The sequence below is a fragment of the Panthera uncia genome (assembly GCF_023721935.1).
Source record: "Panthera uncia isolate 11264 chromosome D3 unlocalized genomic scaffold, Puncia_PCG_1.0 HiC_scaffold_9, whole genome shotgun sequence".
NCBI classification, from domain to species: domain Eukaryota; kingdom Metazoa; phylum Chordata; class Mammalia; order Carnivora; family Felidae; genus Panthera; species Panthera uncia.
The window spans coordinates 4,916,048-4,934,578 of record NW_026057587.1 but is presented as its reverse complement, the minus strand read 5'-3'; the positions used below and the strand labels follow the sequence as shown (position 1 = coordinate 4,934,578).

The following is an 18,531-nucleotide window of genomic DNA, read 5'->3' as shown; positions in this document are numbered from 1 at the left end:
GCACAGAGCCAGATGCGGGACTTGAACCCACAAACTGTGAGATCATGATCTGAGTTGAAACCAAGAGTCGGACTTTTAACCGACTGAGCCACTCAGGCGCCCTTCAACTTTTTTTTTTTTTTCTTTCCCCAAATGAAATGAATTCCTTAGGATGATGCACAGAAGTAAAATCCCACACTGAGTGGTGGGACGTAAATAGAGGGTCTGGTGTTGATGGCCTGTGATTGTGTAAAATTATTTGTGAGGTTATAACAACTGTGAAACCACCTGTGTATAAATGTGGAGTTGTCTGTGTGAAGATAAATGTTTTTCCTGTGTATCTGATTTCTTTCCTTCTTCTAGACCCTCTCAGTAAATATCTCCTCCAAAGGAAAAGTGTATTTTCTCTGTCACCTCTTATTTGGCAAGCCTTAAACTTGAGTGAATTTTACATCTTCTCTTTTTAGCCTTCAAAATAATTGTTTCTGTGTCTTAGTTTTCATTCCACAGTTTTGGGTTCAGCTGTCAGACATTCATTGCCAGAAGCACAGTGTCATTGGCCCCATTTGATGTAATTGAGACAGTTCACCATTGACACCAGCACCCACCAGTTGCCAGATGTGCAGGAATGAGCAGTTAGTGACAAGCATTTGACCCCTAACTCTTTATGATTGCTCCAAGAGTGACTGCTTCCTTTCAGACAGTGGCACTCAAAGGTAGTGCATATTTCCCACCCAGGCTGGATATATTTTTAGATGTTTTCCAATGGATTTAAGCCATGAATTAACTAATGAAAAAAAACAGATTTCTCCACCTATGTAAATTATGGATTTAAAATTTTTTTCCAGCTATGAATTGGCTTATAAATTAGTAAGCTTAATTCTATTTTTTTTTTAATTTTTCTTTCAACGTTTTTTATTTATTTTTGGGACAGAGAGAGACAGAGCATGAACGGGGGAGGGGCAGAGAGAGAGGGAGACACAGAATCGGAAACAGGCTCCAGGCTCCGAGCCATCAGTCCAGAGCCTGACGCGGGGCTCGAACTCACGGACCGCGAGATCGTGACCTGGCTGAAGTCGGACGCTTAACCGACTGCGCCACCCAGGCGCCCCAATTTTTGAAAGCTGTGTCAAGAAAATAAAAAGCTCTTAGTCTGTACGTCAGACTTTTTTCCACTGCTTTATAGAGCTATAAGTGGTACAGATACTGCACTTATGTTAAGGCTACAATTTGTTGAGTTTTACATACGTGTATACCTATGAAAGAAGTTTTTGCAATCAAGGTAATGAATATACCTGGCAAGCCCCCCACTATGCATCCCTACCATATCCCTAGGCAACTTGAGCTGCTTTCTATACATAAAATTTACTATTAATCTTACAGATTTATATATATGTGAAATCATACACTAGATGTCTCTTTCTTTTTCTGGGGTCTCTCATCATAACCATTTTGGAATTTATCCACGATGTTGTATTAATTGTTCCTTTCTATTACAGAGTTGTATTGTTTGTTAACCCTTTGCCTTGGATATGTGTCATTTGTTAATCCATTATCAGACATGGGAAATCAGACCTTTTTTTGAGAGAGAGAGACAGAGCATGAGCGGGGAGGGGTAGAGAGAGAGGGAGACACAGAATCTGAAGCAGGCTCCAGGCTCTGAGCTGTCAACACAGAGCTCAATATGGGGCTCTAACCCACAGACCATGAGATCATGACTTGAGCTGAAGTTGGACACTTAACTGACTGAGCCACCCAGGCACCCCAGAAAATCAGACCTTCTAATTGAAGGTGTCCCAAATCACAATTTTTTATAGTCTTTTTTTTTTTATTAAAAATTTTTTTTAACGTTTATTTATTTTTGAGACGGAGAGAGACAGAGCATGAACGGGGGAGGGTCAGAGAGAGGGAGACACAGAATCTGAAACAGGCTCCAGGCTCTGAGCGGTCAGCACAGAGCCCGACGCGGGGCTCAAACTCACGGACCGCGAGATCATGACCTGAGCCGAAGTCGGTCCCTTAACCGACTGAGCCACCCAGGCGCCCCTACAGTCTTTTTTAATGTTTATTTATTTTGAGAGAGAGGAAGGGGGAGGGGCAGAGAGAGAATCCCAAGCAGGCTCCACACTCAGCACAGAGCCTGACACAGGGCTTGATCTTACAACCATGAGATTATGACCTGAGCCAAATGCAAGAGTCAGATGTTTAACCGACTAAACCACCCAGGTGCCCCTATAAATTTTTAAAGTCATGTTTCCTGCTAGATTACTAACATGAATACAAATTAATGTTTGAAACTGAAACCAACCATGTAAAATAATCTAGTTTCATCTTTTTAGGCAAAGAACTCTGTATGAAATGACCATATAATCTTAATGTGAAACATTAATTTAAAAATATTTTCTGGGGTGTCTGGGTGGCTCAGTCACTTACGCGTCTGACTCTTGATTTTGGTTCAGGTCATGACCTTGCAGTTCATGAGATTGAGCCTCATGTCAGGCTCTGCGCTGACAGCACAGAGCCTGCTTGGGATTCTCTCTCTCTCTGCCCGTCCCTCCTTGTGCTCTTTCTCTCTCAAAAATAAACTTAAAATTTTTTTTTTCTAACAAAAGCCAAATATTAAATACTTGGTGGGTGCTTTTCTACACTGTTAGTGAAATTGCGAATTCTCACAACCATCCTGAAAAGCAGTTTCATAATGTGTATTCACAGCCTTGAAAATATCCAGTTTTTTATGAAGTGTAATTCCATTTCTAGTAATCTGTCCTAAAGATTTAACCCAGCATACACTCAAAGACCTTGTATGAGAACTTTGATGGAATAGGGTTTATTACACTGACAATTTGGCAACATCCTAAATGCCACACAGTAAGGAAACTGTTAAATTATTGTACACCCTTCCAGTGGAATATTAGGCAGCTCTTAAAATGTATGTTTCGTGGACATTTCAAAACATGGAAAAGGCTCATGATTTAATGTTAAGGGGAACAAAGCAAAGAATTGGACTGTCTCAAGTGTCCTTGACATTAGGGGTAAGATTGCTGCAGGAAAATTCTTATCCATATGAGGTGCCCTGGCTCAGATTTTCATGGGTTCTGTGGCTTTATCTTCCAGGCATGCTTTCCAGCTGTAGCACTTTGCTTTTGGAAACTGTGCTTACTTTCATTCTCCGGCCCATCACTCCACCCCAGTTGCCCCTGCCTGCTTTTTGGGTTGGAAGCCATGGGGTAGAGGAAGTGTGCTGTCATTCAGGACCAAGTCTGCCAGATTTGAGGAATATCCACGATTTTCCAGGTTGGACCTTTCTGGATGCATTTTCCTGTAACGTTAAAAGAGGTGTTTCCAGGGGCACCTGGGTGGCTCAGTCGGTTAAGTGACCGACTTCAGCTCAGGTCATGATCTTGTGGTCTGTGAGTTCGAGCCCCGCCTCGGGCTCTGTGCTGACAGCTCAGAGCCTGGAGCCTGCTTCAGATTCTCTGTCTCCACCTCCTTGCGCTCTGTCTCTCTCTCTCTCCCCCAAATATGAACATTAAAAAAAAAACAAAAACAGTGCTTCCATATTGCAGTTATATTCCACTGTTACGACAAGTTTTTCAGGTCGTCCTCAACATTATAGCAGTTGAAAGGTGAAACATGTTGTAGGTGACCAGAAACTTGTACTTTACGTGGCGTTTAGATAAGCTCCTGCCTGGGTGATATTAGGCTTCCGGGGATGGGTGGCGTTTTAGAGCATTTTGCCGTCTACCGAAGATGACAGCTGACGTATCTGCTGTTGTTCCTGCTTTTGTGTCGCTGCTCACCGTCCCCTCCAGTTAGGAAAGGGCACACCTGCTGGTGCATACGTTTTGATATCACTAGAATTTTTATTTTTGAACTCTGAATCCTTTTTTTTTTTAATACATACTTGTATATACTCAACGTAGCACATATGTTAAATAAGTCCATAAGATGTTCTCTGGTGAAGTACGTCCATTTAAGATGAAAAACAGCCTTCATTTCCCTGGGTTACATCCTCAAAACAGAAACAAGTGAGTAATCGCTATTGGTTGGCCTCAATCTGTTTTGTGCAGGATAACATTAAATCATTTGAAGGAATTAATAAATAACTCGCAACGTGTTCTGTTGGAATCAGAGAAAGATCAGAATGTCAAGCATCTGGGTAAGAGTTTCACTGCTGAGTTGACAGCCATGCAAAGCTGAGATGCTGCCGGGGCTAGAAAACTTAGGATCTTGCACAACAAGGCCTGGTTAGCCAGGTCTATGCCGTCTCCAACAAAGAGTCCAATAGGGTGCTGTGTTTTGCTATTTTTACATCCAAACCATTTTTTTTTTTCTTTTTCTTTTTAAGAGAGAAGGAGAGAGGGTGAGTGGGGGCCGGGGGCGGGTCATGACCTGAACTGAAATCAAGAGTCCCACACTCCAGCGACGGAGCCACCCAGGCGCCCCCAAACCAGATTTCTTAAGAATTTTAAATTCTGGCCTTTCCTTTGTCCGGAATCTGAGACCAGCAGGGCAGACGCACTTTACTAAGCCTCAGGGGACAGGTACCTTCGTCCCGACCTCTTCTGTCTCCATAGTCCTGGAACCCGTCACCCCAGAAGCTTGGGAACTATTCACTTGGCTCAGCGTCCACCCAGTTCCGCTAAGGGTCTGCCTGGGGCACGCGGCTGGGGACCCCGAAAGCGGTCCCAGTGCCAGGCTCGGCAGAGAGCAAGCGGAGACCTCAGCGCCCACAAAATACCTCAGAGAGAATATTGACCTTTTTTACTTAAGAGAAACGGTAGTAGATTAAAAAAAAAAAAAGGAAACATTACAAATTATGTAAGATTTAGATGACAGAGAGGGGAATACCGTGAACTATTTCTCCGCCACTCCCTTAACTTACAGGCTCCCTTCCCGGGGCGCCCGCCGCCGTCGCCCGGCCTTTCGGATTTCTGTTGACGGTAGGACTGACGTGTGTTCTCTTCCCGAGGCGGGAGCCGACCTCGGGGGCCCGGGAATGCCGCCCGCCGCCACCTCCGGGAAGGTGGCACCGCCCCTCGCACCCCGGCCGCCCAACCACGGAGGCGCTGTCACTCGGCCGCGCTCTCCCGGCGCACTGCCCAACTTCCCGCTCTTCGCTCCCCAACGGGCGGAAACCGGCATCCGAAAGTTCCCATTTATCTCGTCACTCATCTCCCCTCAGCCAGGCGGAGTGTCGCTGCGAGCACTTAAACGCCGCCCGCGCGTCCCACGCGGCTTCGAGAATTTGCTTCGGGCGCCCAACCCCCAAGTGACGCCGTCCCTTTTGCCCCGACTTAACATGGCGCCGACCGCAGTTACTTCCCAGGTCTCCGCAGACGAAGACGTCCCGGCCATCACCAAACAAGGCGCTCGGGCCCGCAGTCTCCCGTCTGCGCACGCTCCGCTGGCCCCCGCACTCCCACTCTCGGCGGCCGCTCCCGCTTCCGCTCTAGCCGCCGCGCTCGGTGGGCGCCACCGCCAGCCAATCGCAGGGCACGGCCGCCGCTGGCCCCGCCCGGCGGATCAGCTGAGGGATCCGCGATGTCTGTTGACAGCGGCGGCGGCGGCGGCGGCGCGGCCGGTTCCGGGTTCGGCGCGCGCTGGGGGGTAAGCGGACCGCGCGGGGCTGTGGCGGGTCGGCGGGCGGAACGCGGCCGCGGCCGGAGGAGGCGGGGGTCCGGCCCGCGGCGGCGGCGGCGTGGCGTGGGCGCCGAGGCCGGGAGGGCCGCGGGGCGGAGCGGCGGGGCCGCAGCCCCTGCTTTCGCGGTCCGAGAGCCTCACCCGCGCTTCCGGGTCTCGTCAGATGTGAATCCGATGGAGCAGCCCGGGGAAGGCCCGCAGCCGCCGCAGCAGCAGCCGTGGGGGAGACTCCTCCGCTTGGGCGCCGGCGAGGGCGAGCCGCACGTGCTCCTGAGGAAACCCGAGTGGACCATCGGGCGGAGGAGAGGTGCGGACCGGGGGTGGTGGGGGAGAACCGGGGCCGGGGGCCGGGAGCCGGGCGAGACTGTTCCCCGGGCGGTGGGAGGCCCCTGGGCGGGGCCCGCTGTGCTTTCTAGTTTTTCCTGTGAGAGCTGCAGTTTATTCACTTACCGTTCCGCCAGGTCACTTCTCAGCGCTTCCTGCAGATTATTTAATTCTCATTACAACTTTATGAAGTAGGTGCACTGACCTAAGCTGCCCCGGGTATTAGAATGCAGTCTTCTCAAGTTCATGACTGCAGGAAGCATCTTCTCCGACCTCCATGGGATGAGATTGAAGTCAGTAACAGAACATTGCAAAATTCAGTGTGGAAATTAAACAACACACGTAAACAACCAATGGGCCCAAAAAGAGATCACAAGGGAAATTAGAAAATACCTTGAAATGAATGAAAATGAAAGTGTAATCTGCCAAAGTTTACAGGATGCGGCTGAAGCAGTGCTCAGGGGGAAATTTATAGCCTGTGGGTGGCTACATTGAAAAACATCTCAAGTCCCAGTTTATAGAACAGAGCTGCTCAAATATTCGTTGATTGAATGAGCCTGGGACGCTGGGACGGACAAAGTCTGGCAGCTAGGTGGGAAAGGGTGGGCACCCTCCACTCTTAACTGCCTCTAAACTCCTAAGTGGCCATCCCTTGTAGCTTTCCTACAGGGACAGGAGTGCACTGGTCCGGTCAACAAAATGTATTTTGTCTGAAAGTTAAGAAATCATCTCTCTGATTTTATATATTTTTAATTTTTTTTTTTTTAATTCCAGTGCAGTTGGCATAGGATGTTTAGTTTCAGGTGTAAAATATAGTGATCCAACGATTTTGTACGTTACTCAGTGCTCATCACCGGAAGTGGGTTCCTCAATCCCCATCACCTAGTTCCCCCAGCCCCCACCCACTGCCCCTCTGGTGACCAGCAGTGGTTAAGAGTCTATTTTTTTGTTTCTGACTTTATATTGTAAAAAAGGGAGAATGTGAACGTTTGTTGAAAAGCAAGTATTTTTTTCTAGGTTAACTATACTGGAATTAAAGAAAGGCTAAGTAGTGCTCGCTTCAGCAGCACATATACTAAAAAAAGGCTAAGTACTATGATAAAAAAATAAGATGAAGATAATAGAATAAAATAAAAGCAATTATGTTTTGGTTTTATTTTACCCCTAATGATGTACCTGCACCTGGTTTTGTTGTTGTTGTTTTGGTAGTCTTAAATCCCAATATCAAGTTAGAGGTTTTTTTTTTGTTTTGTTTACAATTTTGAATGTATTTACATGTCCTTGGAAAGTTTTGGAAAATGCATTAATTGCTTTTAAAAAAAAATTTTTTTAAATGTTTATTTATTTTTGAGAGAGAGAGAGAGAGGAAGAGCTAGAGAGAGAGGGAGACACAGAATCTGAAGTAGGCTCCAGGCTCCCAGCTGTCAGCACAGAGCCCGATGTGGGGCTCGAACTCACGAACTGTGAGATCTTGACCTGAGCCACCCAGGCGCCCCTAATTGCTTTTAATTGAGGTAATAGGAAATTTGGTGAAGAGCTTCTTTGGTCTGGACTAAGGACTTTGTACCTCCTTTGTACGTCCATCTTAGAGTTCCTGAAGGATAATTGAGATCAAATGTGGGAAATGCTTAAAGGAGCCTGGCTTAGAGTTAGCAAATAACATTAACCATTGTTATTACAACACAGTATTATATATCATTTTACATGTTAATACGAGGAGCAAAAAGGGGTTGTTGAATTAATCTTAAAAAGAAGACCTTTTGGTGAATGTATTGAGCTCTCCGGGGAAATAGAAGTTGCCCTGTTGGTCTGCTCAGGCTGCTATAACGAAACACTACAGACCAGGAAGCTTAAGGAACAGAAATTTATTTTTCACAGTCGTTAAGTGCAAGAAGTCCAAGATTAAGGTGCTAGTCAATTTGTTTCTTGCTGAGTCTTTGTCCTGGATTGTAGACTTCCTCATCCTCACAGGCCACACACAACGTTGGTGTCTCTTCCACTTCCTTCTCTTTTTTTTTTTTTTTTTAATTTTTTTTTTAATGTTTATTTATTTTTGAGACAGAGAAAGACACAGCATGAACAGGGGAGGGGCAGAGAGAGAGGGAGACACAGAATCGGAAGCAGGCTCCAGGCTCTGAGCCATCAGCCCAGAGCCCGACGCGGGGCTCGAACTCGCGGACCGCGAGATCGTGACCTGAGCTGAAGTCGGACGCTTAACCGACTGAGCCACCCAGGCGCCCCATCTACTTCCTTCTCTTATAAGGGCATCAGTCCTAGTGATTTCATTTAACCTTTATTCCTCCTTACAGGCCCTGTCCTTATAGTCATATTGGGGTTCAGGCCTTTAACTTGGGAATTTGGGGGAGACACAAACATTCCTTAAGAGTTGTAGAACGTGGTTATACTTATTTTAAAACAGTAGTGTGCCTGCTATATATAAGGCATTATTCTGAGGATAAAGGCAGAGCTGAGTTGACCTGTGTTTCCCAGGGAGCTTCCCATCCTCGGGGAGTGGGAGCAGTGTGCACCAGCCATGTGACAGATTTAACCAAGTGAATGACATACAGGGCAGATGCCAAGAATAGAACTTAGCACGAGTATCTTGGATCCAAATTAGAAAGCTCATGTTCTTGGTGTGGAGAAGCTTGTTAAAATCCCATCCCAGTGACACGGTCACTAGGGCTAGGTCTGGGCTGCAAAGAAACTGTCCTGCTTCTTGTGCCCAGTATGCTGGGAAGATCCTGAGCATAGGGGAAATTGACCCTGGGTAAATGTAGCAAAGCACTTCCCATAATATAAAAGGTGCAAATAAGATTTCTACTACTTGAGGTTTAGGAAGGTGTAGTTCACATATGGTAAAATTCATCCCGTTATAGGTGTTGAGTGAGTGTTGAGAAATGGAATCACCACTGCAGTCCAGTGCAGAACATTTCCATCACCCCAGAAAGTTCCCTGGTGGTCCTTTGGATCAGCCCCCTCCTCTCACCCCTAGCTCTGGCAGCCATCTGTCTAATTTCTATCCCTGTCATTCTGCCTTTCCAGAATGTCATCGAAGTGGAATCACACAATATTCCACCATAGTCTGTGTATGGCTTCTTTTCTCTGACATAATCCTTTTGAGATTCATTTTAGGCTGTTTTGTGTTTCAGTAATGTATTTCTGGTTGATGCTGTGTAGTAGTCCGCTGTTTGGATGTACCACAGTTTGTTTTTTTCCCCACGGTTTGTTTTTTAATTCACTACCAGTTGATGGACACTTACTTATATTGCTTCCCGTTTTTACTTATTAAAAATAAAGCTATAAACCTTAGTAGCTATAGTATAAATGTCTTATAAGCAAATTCACGATTAGATAGTAAAAACTCCTGAAAACTTTTATTCTCTGGAGAGAACACAGTATTTAAGGATTTCCCCCTTGCATTTAATGAGGATATAATGACTGTATTCAGATCATTGCGTGTAGATGCGTCCACCTTCTGTTTTAAATTTTCTCAAGCGTGTTCATGGTCTGTAATTTGCTCAGTCATGTTTTCTGTGAGTCTTGGTCCTCGCTTCAATTTTGTGATGATTTATGAAACCTTAGATTACACGGAAAAGAAATTAAGGACTGACTTAAGATGAAGAATTACTTAACTAAGCCCCTTAGTTTTTTTTTTTTGTTGTTCTTTTTTTTAAATTTTTTTTTTAACGTTTATTTATTTTTGAGACAGAGAGAGACAGAGCATGAACGGGGGAGGGGCAGAGAGAGAGGGAGCCACAGAATCCGAAGCAGGCTCCAGGCTCTAAGCCTTCAGCCCAGAGCCCGACGCGGGGGTCGAACTCACAGACTGCGAGATCGTGACCTGAGTGAAGTTGGCCGCTTCACCGACTGAGCCACCCAGGCGCCCTGTCCCTTAGTTTTTTTAAACTTCTGCTTTTATCAGGGTAGCTGCACATATGTGCATGTTGTAAAATTGTCACCAAGAAGCCAGAGGTGTTGATGAGGGTATCCTCTAGGTAATGGGGAGTCAGAAAGGTTCAAGACAGTCCCTGTCTCTTTACTTTGGATTAATACATAAATGCTTTTTAAAAAATTGCTTCCTGAATAAATATTGTCAAAATGTCAATACTACCCAAAGCTATCTACACATTCAATGCAATCCCAATCAAAATTGCACCAGCATTCTTCTCGAAACTAGAACAAGCAATCCTAAAATTCATATGGAACCACAAAAGGCCCCGAATAGCCAAAGTCATTTTGAAGAAGAAGACCAAAGCAGGAGGCATCACAATCCCAGACTTTAGCCTCTACTACAAAGCTGTCCTCATCAAGACAGCATGGTATTGGCATAAAAACAGACACATAGACCAATGGAATAGAATAGAAACCCCAGAACTAGACCCACAAACGTATGGCCAACTCATCTTTGACAAAGCAGGAAAAAACATCCAATGGAAAAAAGACAGTCTCTTTAACAAATGGTGCTGGGAGAACTGGACAGCAACATGCAGAAGGTTGAAACTAGACCACTTTCTCACACCATTCACAAAAATAAACTCAAAATGGATAAAGGACCTGAATGTGAGACAGGAAACCATCAAAACCTTAGAGGAGAAAGCAGGAAAAGACCTCTCTGACCTCAGCCGTAGCAATCTCTTACTCGGCACATCCCCAAAGGCAAGGGAATTAAAAGCAAAAGTGAATTACTGGGACCTTATGAAGATAAAAAGCTTCTGCACAGCAAAGGAAACAACCAACAAAACTAAAAGGCAACCAACGGAATGGGAAAAGATATTTGCAAATGACACATCGGACAAAGGGCTAGTATCCAAAATCTATAAAGAGCTCATCAAACTCCACACCCGAAAAACAAATAACCCAGTGAAGAAATGGGCAGAAAACATGAATAGACACTTCTCTAAAGAAGACATCCGGATGGCCAACAGGCACATGAAAAGATGTTCAACGTCGCTCCTTATCAGGGAAATACAAATCAAAACCACACTCAGATACCACCTCACGCCAGTCAGAGTGGCCAAAATGAAGAAATCAGGGGACTATAGATGCTGGAGAGGATGTGGAGAAACAGGAACCCTCTTGCACTGTTGGTGGGAATGCAAATTGGTGCAGCCGCTCTGGAAAGCGGTGTGGAGGTTCCTCAGAAAATTAAAAATAGACCTACCCTATGACCCAGCAATAGCACTGCTAGGAATTTACCCAAGGGATACAGGAGTGCTGATGCATAGGGGCACTTGTACCCCAATGTTTATAGCAGCACTCTCAACAATAGCCAAATTATGGAAAGAGCCTAAATGTCCATCAACTGATGAATGGATAAAGAAATTGTGGTTTATATACACAATGGAATACTACGTGGCAATGAGAAAAAATGAAATATGGCCTTTTGTAGCAACATGGATGGAACTGGAGAGTGTTATGCTAAGTGAAATAAGCCATACAGAGAAAGACAGATACCATATGGTTTCACTCTTATGTGGATCCTGAGAAACGTAACAGAAACCCATGGGGGAGGGGAAGGGGAAAAAAAAAAAAAAAAAGAGGTTAGAGTGGGAGAGAGCCAAAGCATAAGAGACTGTTAAAAACTGAGAACAAACTGAGGGTTGATGGGGGGTGGGAGGGAGGGCAGGGTGGGTGATGGGTATTGAGGAGGGCACCTTTTGGGATGAGCACTGGGTGTTGTATGGAAACCAATTTGACAGTAAATTTCATATATTAAAAAATAAAAAAAATTAAAAAAAAAATTGCTTCCTATCTTACTTGATTAGGTTGTCTCCCACCGTGCATATACCATGGGTCCTGATTTTCAACCACGTGCTTTGATTAAGCAAAGGGCACTTTTGTGCACAGTCCCCACGGTCACATCCAATGTATCCCTCTCTGTTTTAGGTTGTGATCTTTCATTCCCTGGCAATAAACTGGTCTCTGGAGATCACTGTAAAATTATTGTGGATGAAAAATCTGGTCAGGTGTCGCTGGAAGATACCAGGTAATCTCTTTCTTGTCTTGAAGCCGGTGGCTACAGAGAAGAAACAAGGGATTATTTTCTGTTAACACAGTAGTTCGCTAGTTTCCAGGTTATTAGGAAATATATTTTCTGGTTTCCAGTAACTCTTTCATGTCTATGATGCTTCTTGAATATATTCAAATTAAAGCAAAAATATCTCTGAAAAAGGACTTAAAAGGCAGTGATAACCTTCTAGTTGCAAACCTATTCGAATTAGACTTTTTTCCTCCAAATCAAAAAAATATTTTCTTTTTAAAAAATTGTTGCACAACATAAGGAGTAGGTAAAAGTGAAAAGCTTTGGCAAATCCTACTAGCCCACTAGAAATTCGTATGTGTTTATTTTGTATTAAGGAGGTTTTACTATGTACGTTGTATCCTTTTTTTTTTTCACTTTTATTTATGGCGAGCTTACATTTGGTACATCTAGATTTATCTTGTCTATTTCGTTATTATTTTGTAATAACTTATCTGTCAGTTCCTTTATTGGTGGAGATTTATTATTTTGACTTTTTCTTATTATAAACAACGCTGCGACTCTTCTCTTCCAAAACGCTTTGCATTCATGTCGATTATTTTCTTGGGATAAATTCATAGGAAGGAACGCTGTGTCAGAATGTGCCTATTTTAAACCCAGGACAAGTAGCAGATGGCCTTCCAGCAGTACATTGAGAATATGCCTTTCCCAACCAGATGAATTTTTGTTTTGTGAAGGTCAAGTGCTCCGAGATTGTTTGGTAACTACAATGTTAGGGATGAAAGACTAGAAATTAGGTTTATGAGGATGAACTGATGCTCCTTTCCTATTCTGGTACATAGCAGATCAAGTTCCTTATTTCCCAGCCCAATGTAGGATAACGTAGCACTGGTTCTAGAGTTGTCCTCAGGCAGCAGATCCTGGCTTTCCAATGCTGGCCGTATGACCATATTGGCTTCTTGGGGCTCTTGTAACAAATTACCACAAACTCAGTGGCTTCAAAGCACGCAAAGCTACGACCTTCTAGTGCTGAACGTACAAAGTCTCACTCAGGTCTCATTGGATTAACCAAATCAAGGTGTCAGCAGGGCCGGCTCCTTCTGGAGGCTCTAGGGGAGAATCCGTTTCCCGGCTTTTCCAGCTTCTAGAGGCTCTTGCGTTCCTTGGCTGAGGCGCCTGGAGGGGAGAGGGTGTCCATTCTTCACATGGGCAGCAGGAACTGCAGGTGCAGAGGCCCCGAGGCGCGAGCAGGCCCTGTGTGCCGAGGAGCAGTGAGTGGGAAGGCAGGGAAGTTAGACCGGAGCGGGAAGGCCCTGGTGTTCACACTAGGGAGCCTGGACTTTAGCCCGAGAGCAGTGACAGGTCATCGGGGGTTTGAGCAGAAGAGCAAAGTCGGGCTCCTGTGGTTAGAAAGAGCACGAGAGTGGAGTGCGGAGGGCCCTGGCAGCACAGGCTCTGGCTGGCTGTGGCGGCACCACCAGTGTTTGTACGTGAGGTTTCGCTGGGACACGGCCATTCTCTCGACTACATCCTGTGTGCGGCTGCTCTCGTGTGTCAGCGGCAGAGCCCAGGAGTTGGGACAGAGACCGTGTGACCGTACAGCCTGAACTGCTTACTTTCTGGCCCTTTCCAGAACACTGAAGGAGTAGAAGTCTGCTCAGATGTAAAAATAAAGTCTCTTTACCACCGGAGGCCTTAGGCGTGAAACCATAGAGTTAAGACATGGGTGGTTTGAACGCCTGAAGCTGGGTCAATTTGTTTAGTTGCTGACTTTGGTTCTTGTCTCGTACACTGTTCGTCCACTTGTGATTTTCTGTTGGGTCTCTACTCGGGTTTCTCCTCAGGGAAGCCCTTCCAGTCCCGTCTGACTTAGGCTCCCGCCTGTGCCCTCTGCAGCCCCCGCCTCTTCCACCTGGTGGTGTGGTCCCTGACGGACTGGAGTGACCTCCCGACCGAGGGACCACACCATCTTCCAGCCCAGAGCCTCGAATTCATTTGCTTCTGCTCAGAACCCATCTTTTAAGGGTGTCAGTGCCCATCTGAGGGATGAGCTGGCCTGCTGGGAGGGAAGGGTAGATGCGTGGACGGAGCTAAGTGCAGAAGCAGGGGGGGAAGCTGGAAATCGGAGCTGCTGGTAGAAGTCCAGGGTCCTCCGGAGGCCGGCGGAGGACGGACGATGTGCTGTTGGACAAGCAGAAATGTTGAAGCACGGTCAGGCTGTCAGTAAGGGGGCAGCAGGCAAGCTTTCTCTCAGGAGAACTGTAGGGTGGCACTTGCACATGTGCCTCGTTACATGTTTACGTCATTCTTGGGAGTATTTTACATTTTCGAAGGCGTGATATTGAACTTCTTTCTAAGTGGTGGTAGAAAAAGAAAATTTTAACTCCCAAGTTATTGTAAGTAGGATAAATTGCATTTTTGTTGTCTCTGCAGCACCAATGGAACAGTAATTAACAAGCTGAAGGTTGTTAAGAAGCAGACTTGTCCTTTGCAGACTGGGGATGTCATCTACTTGGTGTATAGGAAGAATGAGCCAGAATACAGTAAGAGAGGGAATGTACAGGGTGGGCCTCGGGTGGTGTATGGGGGGGAAGTCTGGTCACAGCTGGGAAGCTTCGTGAAAGTGAGCCTGCTGAAGCAGGTATTTCCCTTCAGACTGTCAGCGTTAGCTACGTTTTCTTTGTTCTTTATGGAGACTCTTTTTTTTTTTTTTTTAAGGTTTATTTATTTTTGAGAGTGAGCACAAGCAGAGAAGGGGCACAGAGAGAGGGAGGCACAGGATGTGAAGCAGGCTCCAGGCTCTGAGCTGTCAGCACAGAACCCGACGTGGGGCTCGAACCCATGAACCGTGAGATCATGACCTGAGCTGAAGTCGGACGCTCAGCTGCCTGAGCCACCCGGGCTCCCCTTTATGTAGATTCTTGGTGTGAGTCCTGTTGAAGAGTGGAAGTGTTGGCCTTGTACTGTGAGCCCCGGCCATTCTTCACAAATACCACAATGCTCATGAGCCTTGCATTTCAAAATGGCAAGGAGAAGTGAACAGGGATGGGCTGGGTTACATAGCAGAAGATAATCTGAGTTGTGGGGAGGAAGACCTAGAATGAGGGGCTGAAGGCCACTCATGACTCTGCTTTTGGAGACCTTACAGGAGACAACAGAGGCCTGACGATCCCCTTCAGGCTTTTCCAGATCTGAGTGTCTATGTTTGGGGAAGAAGAACGAAACAGGGCAAGGAGAGTTGGGAGAGTTTTTGGAAGGTTACCCCCAAACTGGCAGGAGGAGGCAGATACGCTCAGGCTGTCTGTAGCATTGTCAAGGCCAGCCCCTGGCCCCGTGGCAGGGCCTTGTGTCTTCTCCTTCCGGTGGTTTGAAATGACCGGCAAAGCACAGATTCATTATCTACTCATCGTTTTCTCTTCCCTGCGTCTGCCTTCTGGCTCAGGATGTTTTTTCCCGGAGGCTTATTTATTTTAAAGTTGGTGAAGATGCTTTGGTTCGCTTATTTTGAAATTCCTTAAACTGGGTAGTGTTGTCAGTAGCTAGTAAGTCAACATAGTCAACAACGACAAAGGGACTGAAGTGACAGAAAGGAGAAGAGGGAAGGAGCCCTGCTGGTACGTGAGGACACTGTTCTGATCTGCTTGGTTTCATTTCAGACGTGGCATACCTCTACGAGTCTCTGCATGAAAAGCAAGGCATCACACAAGACCCCTTTGGTAAGTGAGACTGTGACAGAGGAGTGGGTGCGTGGTAAGGGCTGCTGATTCTTACTGGCAAAGCCTTTTCATCTGCTGGAAAGTCCTGCCTGAGGTAGTGGTGCTCCTCCTGAGCCCTGACTCTACACTCCTTCTGCTCCTGTTGTGCTCACAGAAGCTAATAAAGAGAATGTGTTCCACGTGACCAAAGATACCTCAGGTGCAGGGCAAGGTGACGATCCCCAGGTCCTGCCGTCATCGCCCACCACTCAGGCGTGCTTTGAGGAACCACAGCCATCGACGTCGACCTCGGACCTCTTCCCCACGGCCTCTACCTCTTCCACGGAGCCCACCTCTGCGGGGCAAGCGCCTCCCTTCAGCCCTGGTGAGATGGGGGTCTCAGAGTGGTAGCTGCGTTGCTCTTCAGTCACTGACTCTGACATGTGTTGTCACATAAGCCACTAAGGAAGTCAGAGGTGACATCAGGCATCGGGCTCTCAGCAGGATTTCTGTACTAGTAAATATTGTTTTCTTCCACCCCCGATAGAAATGCTGAAGGTCGGAGATTTCCTGGGATTTTTATAGTTTTATTGGGATATAACTCACCTGCCATAAAAATCACCCGGGCGAAGTGTACACTTCAGGGGTTTTTACTATATTCATACTGCTGTGTGATTCCAGAACATATCATATCATAAACAGTCACTGCTCTCCCTCGGCAACCACTGATCTGCATTCTGTCTCTGTGGTTTTGCCTGTTCTGGACATTTCATAGAATCGGAATCATGGGGCGCCTAGGTGGCTCAAGTCGGTTAAGCATCCGACTTAGCTCAGGCCACGATCTCACGGTTTGTGAGTTGGAGCCCCATGTCGGGCTCTGTGCTGACAGCTCAGAGCCTGGAGCCTGCTTCAGATTCTGTGTCTCCCTCTCTCTGCCCCTCTCCTACTCGAGCTCTGTCTCAGAAATGAATAAACATTAAAAATTTTTTAAGTAGTAAGAATTGGAACCCTATACTCTGTGGCCTTTTGTGTCTTCTGTTTTCACTGAGCATCATGTTTTCAAGACTCATCTAGAGTAACATATAATTAAAATTTTTTTCACGTTTATTTATTTTGATAGAGCACGAGCAGGGAGTGGCAGAGAGAGAGGGAGACAGAGTACCAAGCAGGCTCCCCACTGTCAGTGCGCAGAACTCAATGCGGTGTTCGAACCCACGACCTGTGAGATCATAACCTGAGCCCTAATCAGGAGTCAGACAGTTAAGCAACTGAACCACCCAGGCACCCGTCGACACTTTTAGAAATAGAAAATAATGAATGTGAACAAGTCCATGTAACATTAACATGTTGTTATAAAATTAAAGGACTAAAAAAACATTTGACACTGGCCGCAGAAAAAATATGCAGATAAATAAAGTATAACGGTCCAAGCGTGTAAGAATTTAGCAATGAATATGGCAGTTCAAAGCCACGAGCAAAACTGGGTTGTTTAATGAGCAGAAGTGATTAACATTTGAAAGAAAATAAAGGTAGTTTTGTCCCTCATCCATTACAACAAACTACTTCAAGATGGGTTTGAATGTAAACCACAATAGTGCCTGATGAAAACAAAGGTGATTATTTATATAATTTGGGGGAATTTTTCTTTATACGTGATACAAAGGCAAAAACCACAATTAAAAAAAAAACAGTCAATGGGGGCGCCTGGATGTCTCAGTCGGTTAAGGGTCATAATCTCTCGGTTCATGGGTTCGAGCCCCATATCAGTCTCCGTGCTCGCAGCATGGAGCCTGCTTCCGATCCTCTGTCCGCTCTCTCTCTGCCCCTCCTCCTCTCTCTCTCTCTCAAAAATAAACATTTAAAGAGCACATGAGCAGGGGAAGAGCAGAGAGAGAGGGAGACACAGAACCCAAAGCAGCCTCCGGTCTCCGAGCTGTCAGCACAGAGCCCGACACGGGGCTCGAACCCACAAACTGTGAGATCATGACCTGAGCCGAAGTCGGGTGCCCAACCGACTGAGCTACCCAGGCACCCCAAAAATAAACATTTAAAAAATAATTAAAAATAAAAAGTCAACTGGGAGCACCTGGGTGGCTCAGTCGGTTAAGCGCCCGACTTCGGCTCAGGTCACGATCTCGTGGTTTGTGGGCTCAAGCCCCACGTTGGGCTCTGTGCTGACAGCTCAGAGCCTGGAGCCTGCTCCTGATTCTGTGTCTCCCTTTCTCTCTGCCCCTCCCCTGCTCACTCTCTGTCTCTCTCTGTCTCTCAAAAATAAATAAAAGAAAAATTAAAAAAAATAAGTCAATAAATCCAACCATTAAAAAAATTTAGGAGTGCCTGTGTGGCTTAGTCAGTTAAGTGTCTGACTTTGGCTCAGGTCGTGATCTCACAGTTTGTGGTTCAAACCCCACATCAGGCTCTGTGCTGACAGCTCAGAGCCTAGAGTCTGCTTCAGATTCTGTGTCTCCCTCTCTCTTTTCCTCTTCCCTGCTCGCACTCTGATTTTCTTTTTCTCAAAAATAAATAAACATTAAAAAAAATTAAAACAAAAATTCTCTCACCCCCTCTTTGCCCCTCCCCTACTCGTGCATGCTCTCTTTCAAAACAAAACAAAACAAAAAAAGATTTTAAAAATAGAACTACCATTTGGTCCAGTAATCTTACTCCTGGATAAATATCCAGAGGCATTGAAATCACTGTCTCCAAGAGATGTCTGCACCCCATGTTCATTGCAGACTATTCACAAAGGCCAAAGACTTGGAAACAACCTAAGTGTCCCTCGATGGATGGATGGATAAAGAAAATGTGACTTGTGTCTGTGTACGCATACAATTGTTGATTCCACCGTGAAAGGGCAGTGTGTTTATATATCGTGCAATTAACAAATAAAAGCTTAAACAAAATCTTGCT

At 45.8% G+C, this 18,531-nt stretch overlaps 1 protein-coding gene and 2 long non-coding RNA genes across 4 annotated transcripts in view; 1 reads left to right on the top strand and 2 right to left on the bottom strand.

Annotated features, from left to right (window-relative positions):
- Window positions 1-1,848: 1,848 nt before the first annotated feature.
- Window positions 1,849-5,400, bottom strand: LOC125915078 (uncharacterized). Its single transcript, XR_007455562.1, has 2 exons — window positions 4,865-5,400; window positions 1,849-4,098 (listed from the first exon to the last, which is right to left on the bottom strand). It is a non-coding gene; the product is annotated as an uncharacterized LOC125915078 (long non-coding RNA).
- A 99-nt stretch (window positions 5,401-5,499) lies between these two features.
- CHFR (checkpoint with forkhead and ring finger domains) overlaps window positions 5,500-18,531 on the top strand; it is a 29,135-nt gene continuing 16,103 nt past the window's right edge. Inside the window, exons 1-6 of one of the 2 annotated variants that reach the window (XM_049620718.1) lie at window positions 5,500-5,589; window positions 5,786-5,929; window positions 11,833-11,932; window positions 14,360-14,469; window positions 15,583-15,642; window positions 15,797-16,006. In XM_049620718.1, coding sequence (XP_049476675.1) covers window positions 5,797-5,929; window positions 11,833-11,932; window positions 14,360-14,469; window positions 15,583-15,642; window positions 15,797-16,006 — 613 coding nt within the window. In that variant the 5' untranslated portion in view covers window positions 5,500-5,589; window positions 5,786-5,796. Of the gene's footprint in view, window positions 5,590-5,717; window positions 5,930-11,832; window positions 11,933-14,359; window positions 14,470-15,582; window positions 15,643-15,796; window positions 16,007-18,531 lie in introns of those variants that run through there. The other variant, XM_049620719.1, reaches the window with a different exon arrangement.
- On the bottom strand, window positions 9,294-11,837 carry LOC125915079 (uncharacterized). Its single transcript, XR_007455563.1, has 2 exons — window positions 11,704-11,837; window positions 9,294-9,523 (listed from the first exon to the last, which is right to left on the bottom strand). It is a non-coding gene; the product is annotated as an uncharacterized LOC125915079 (long non-coding RNA).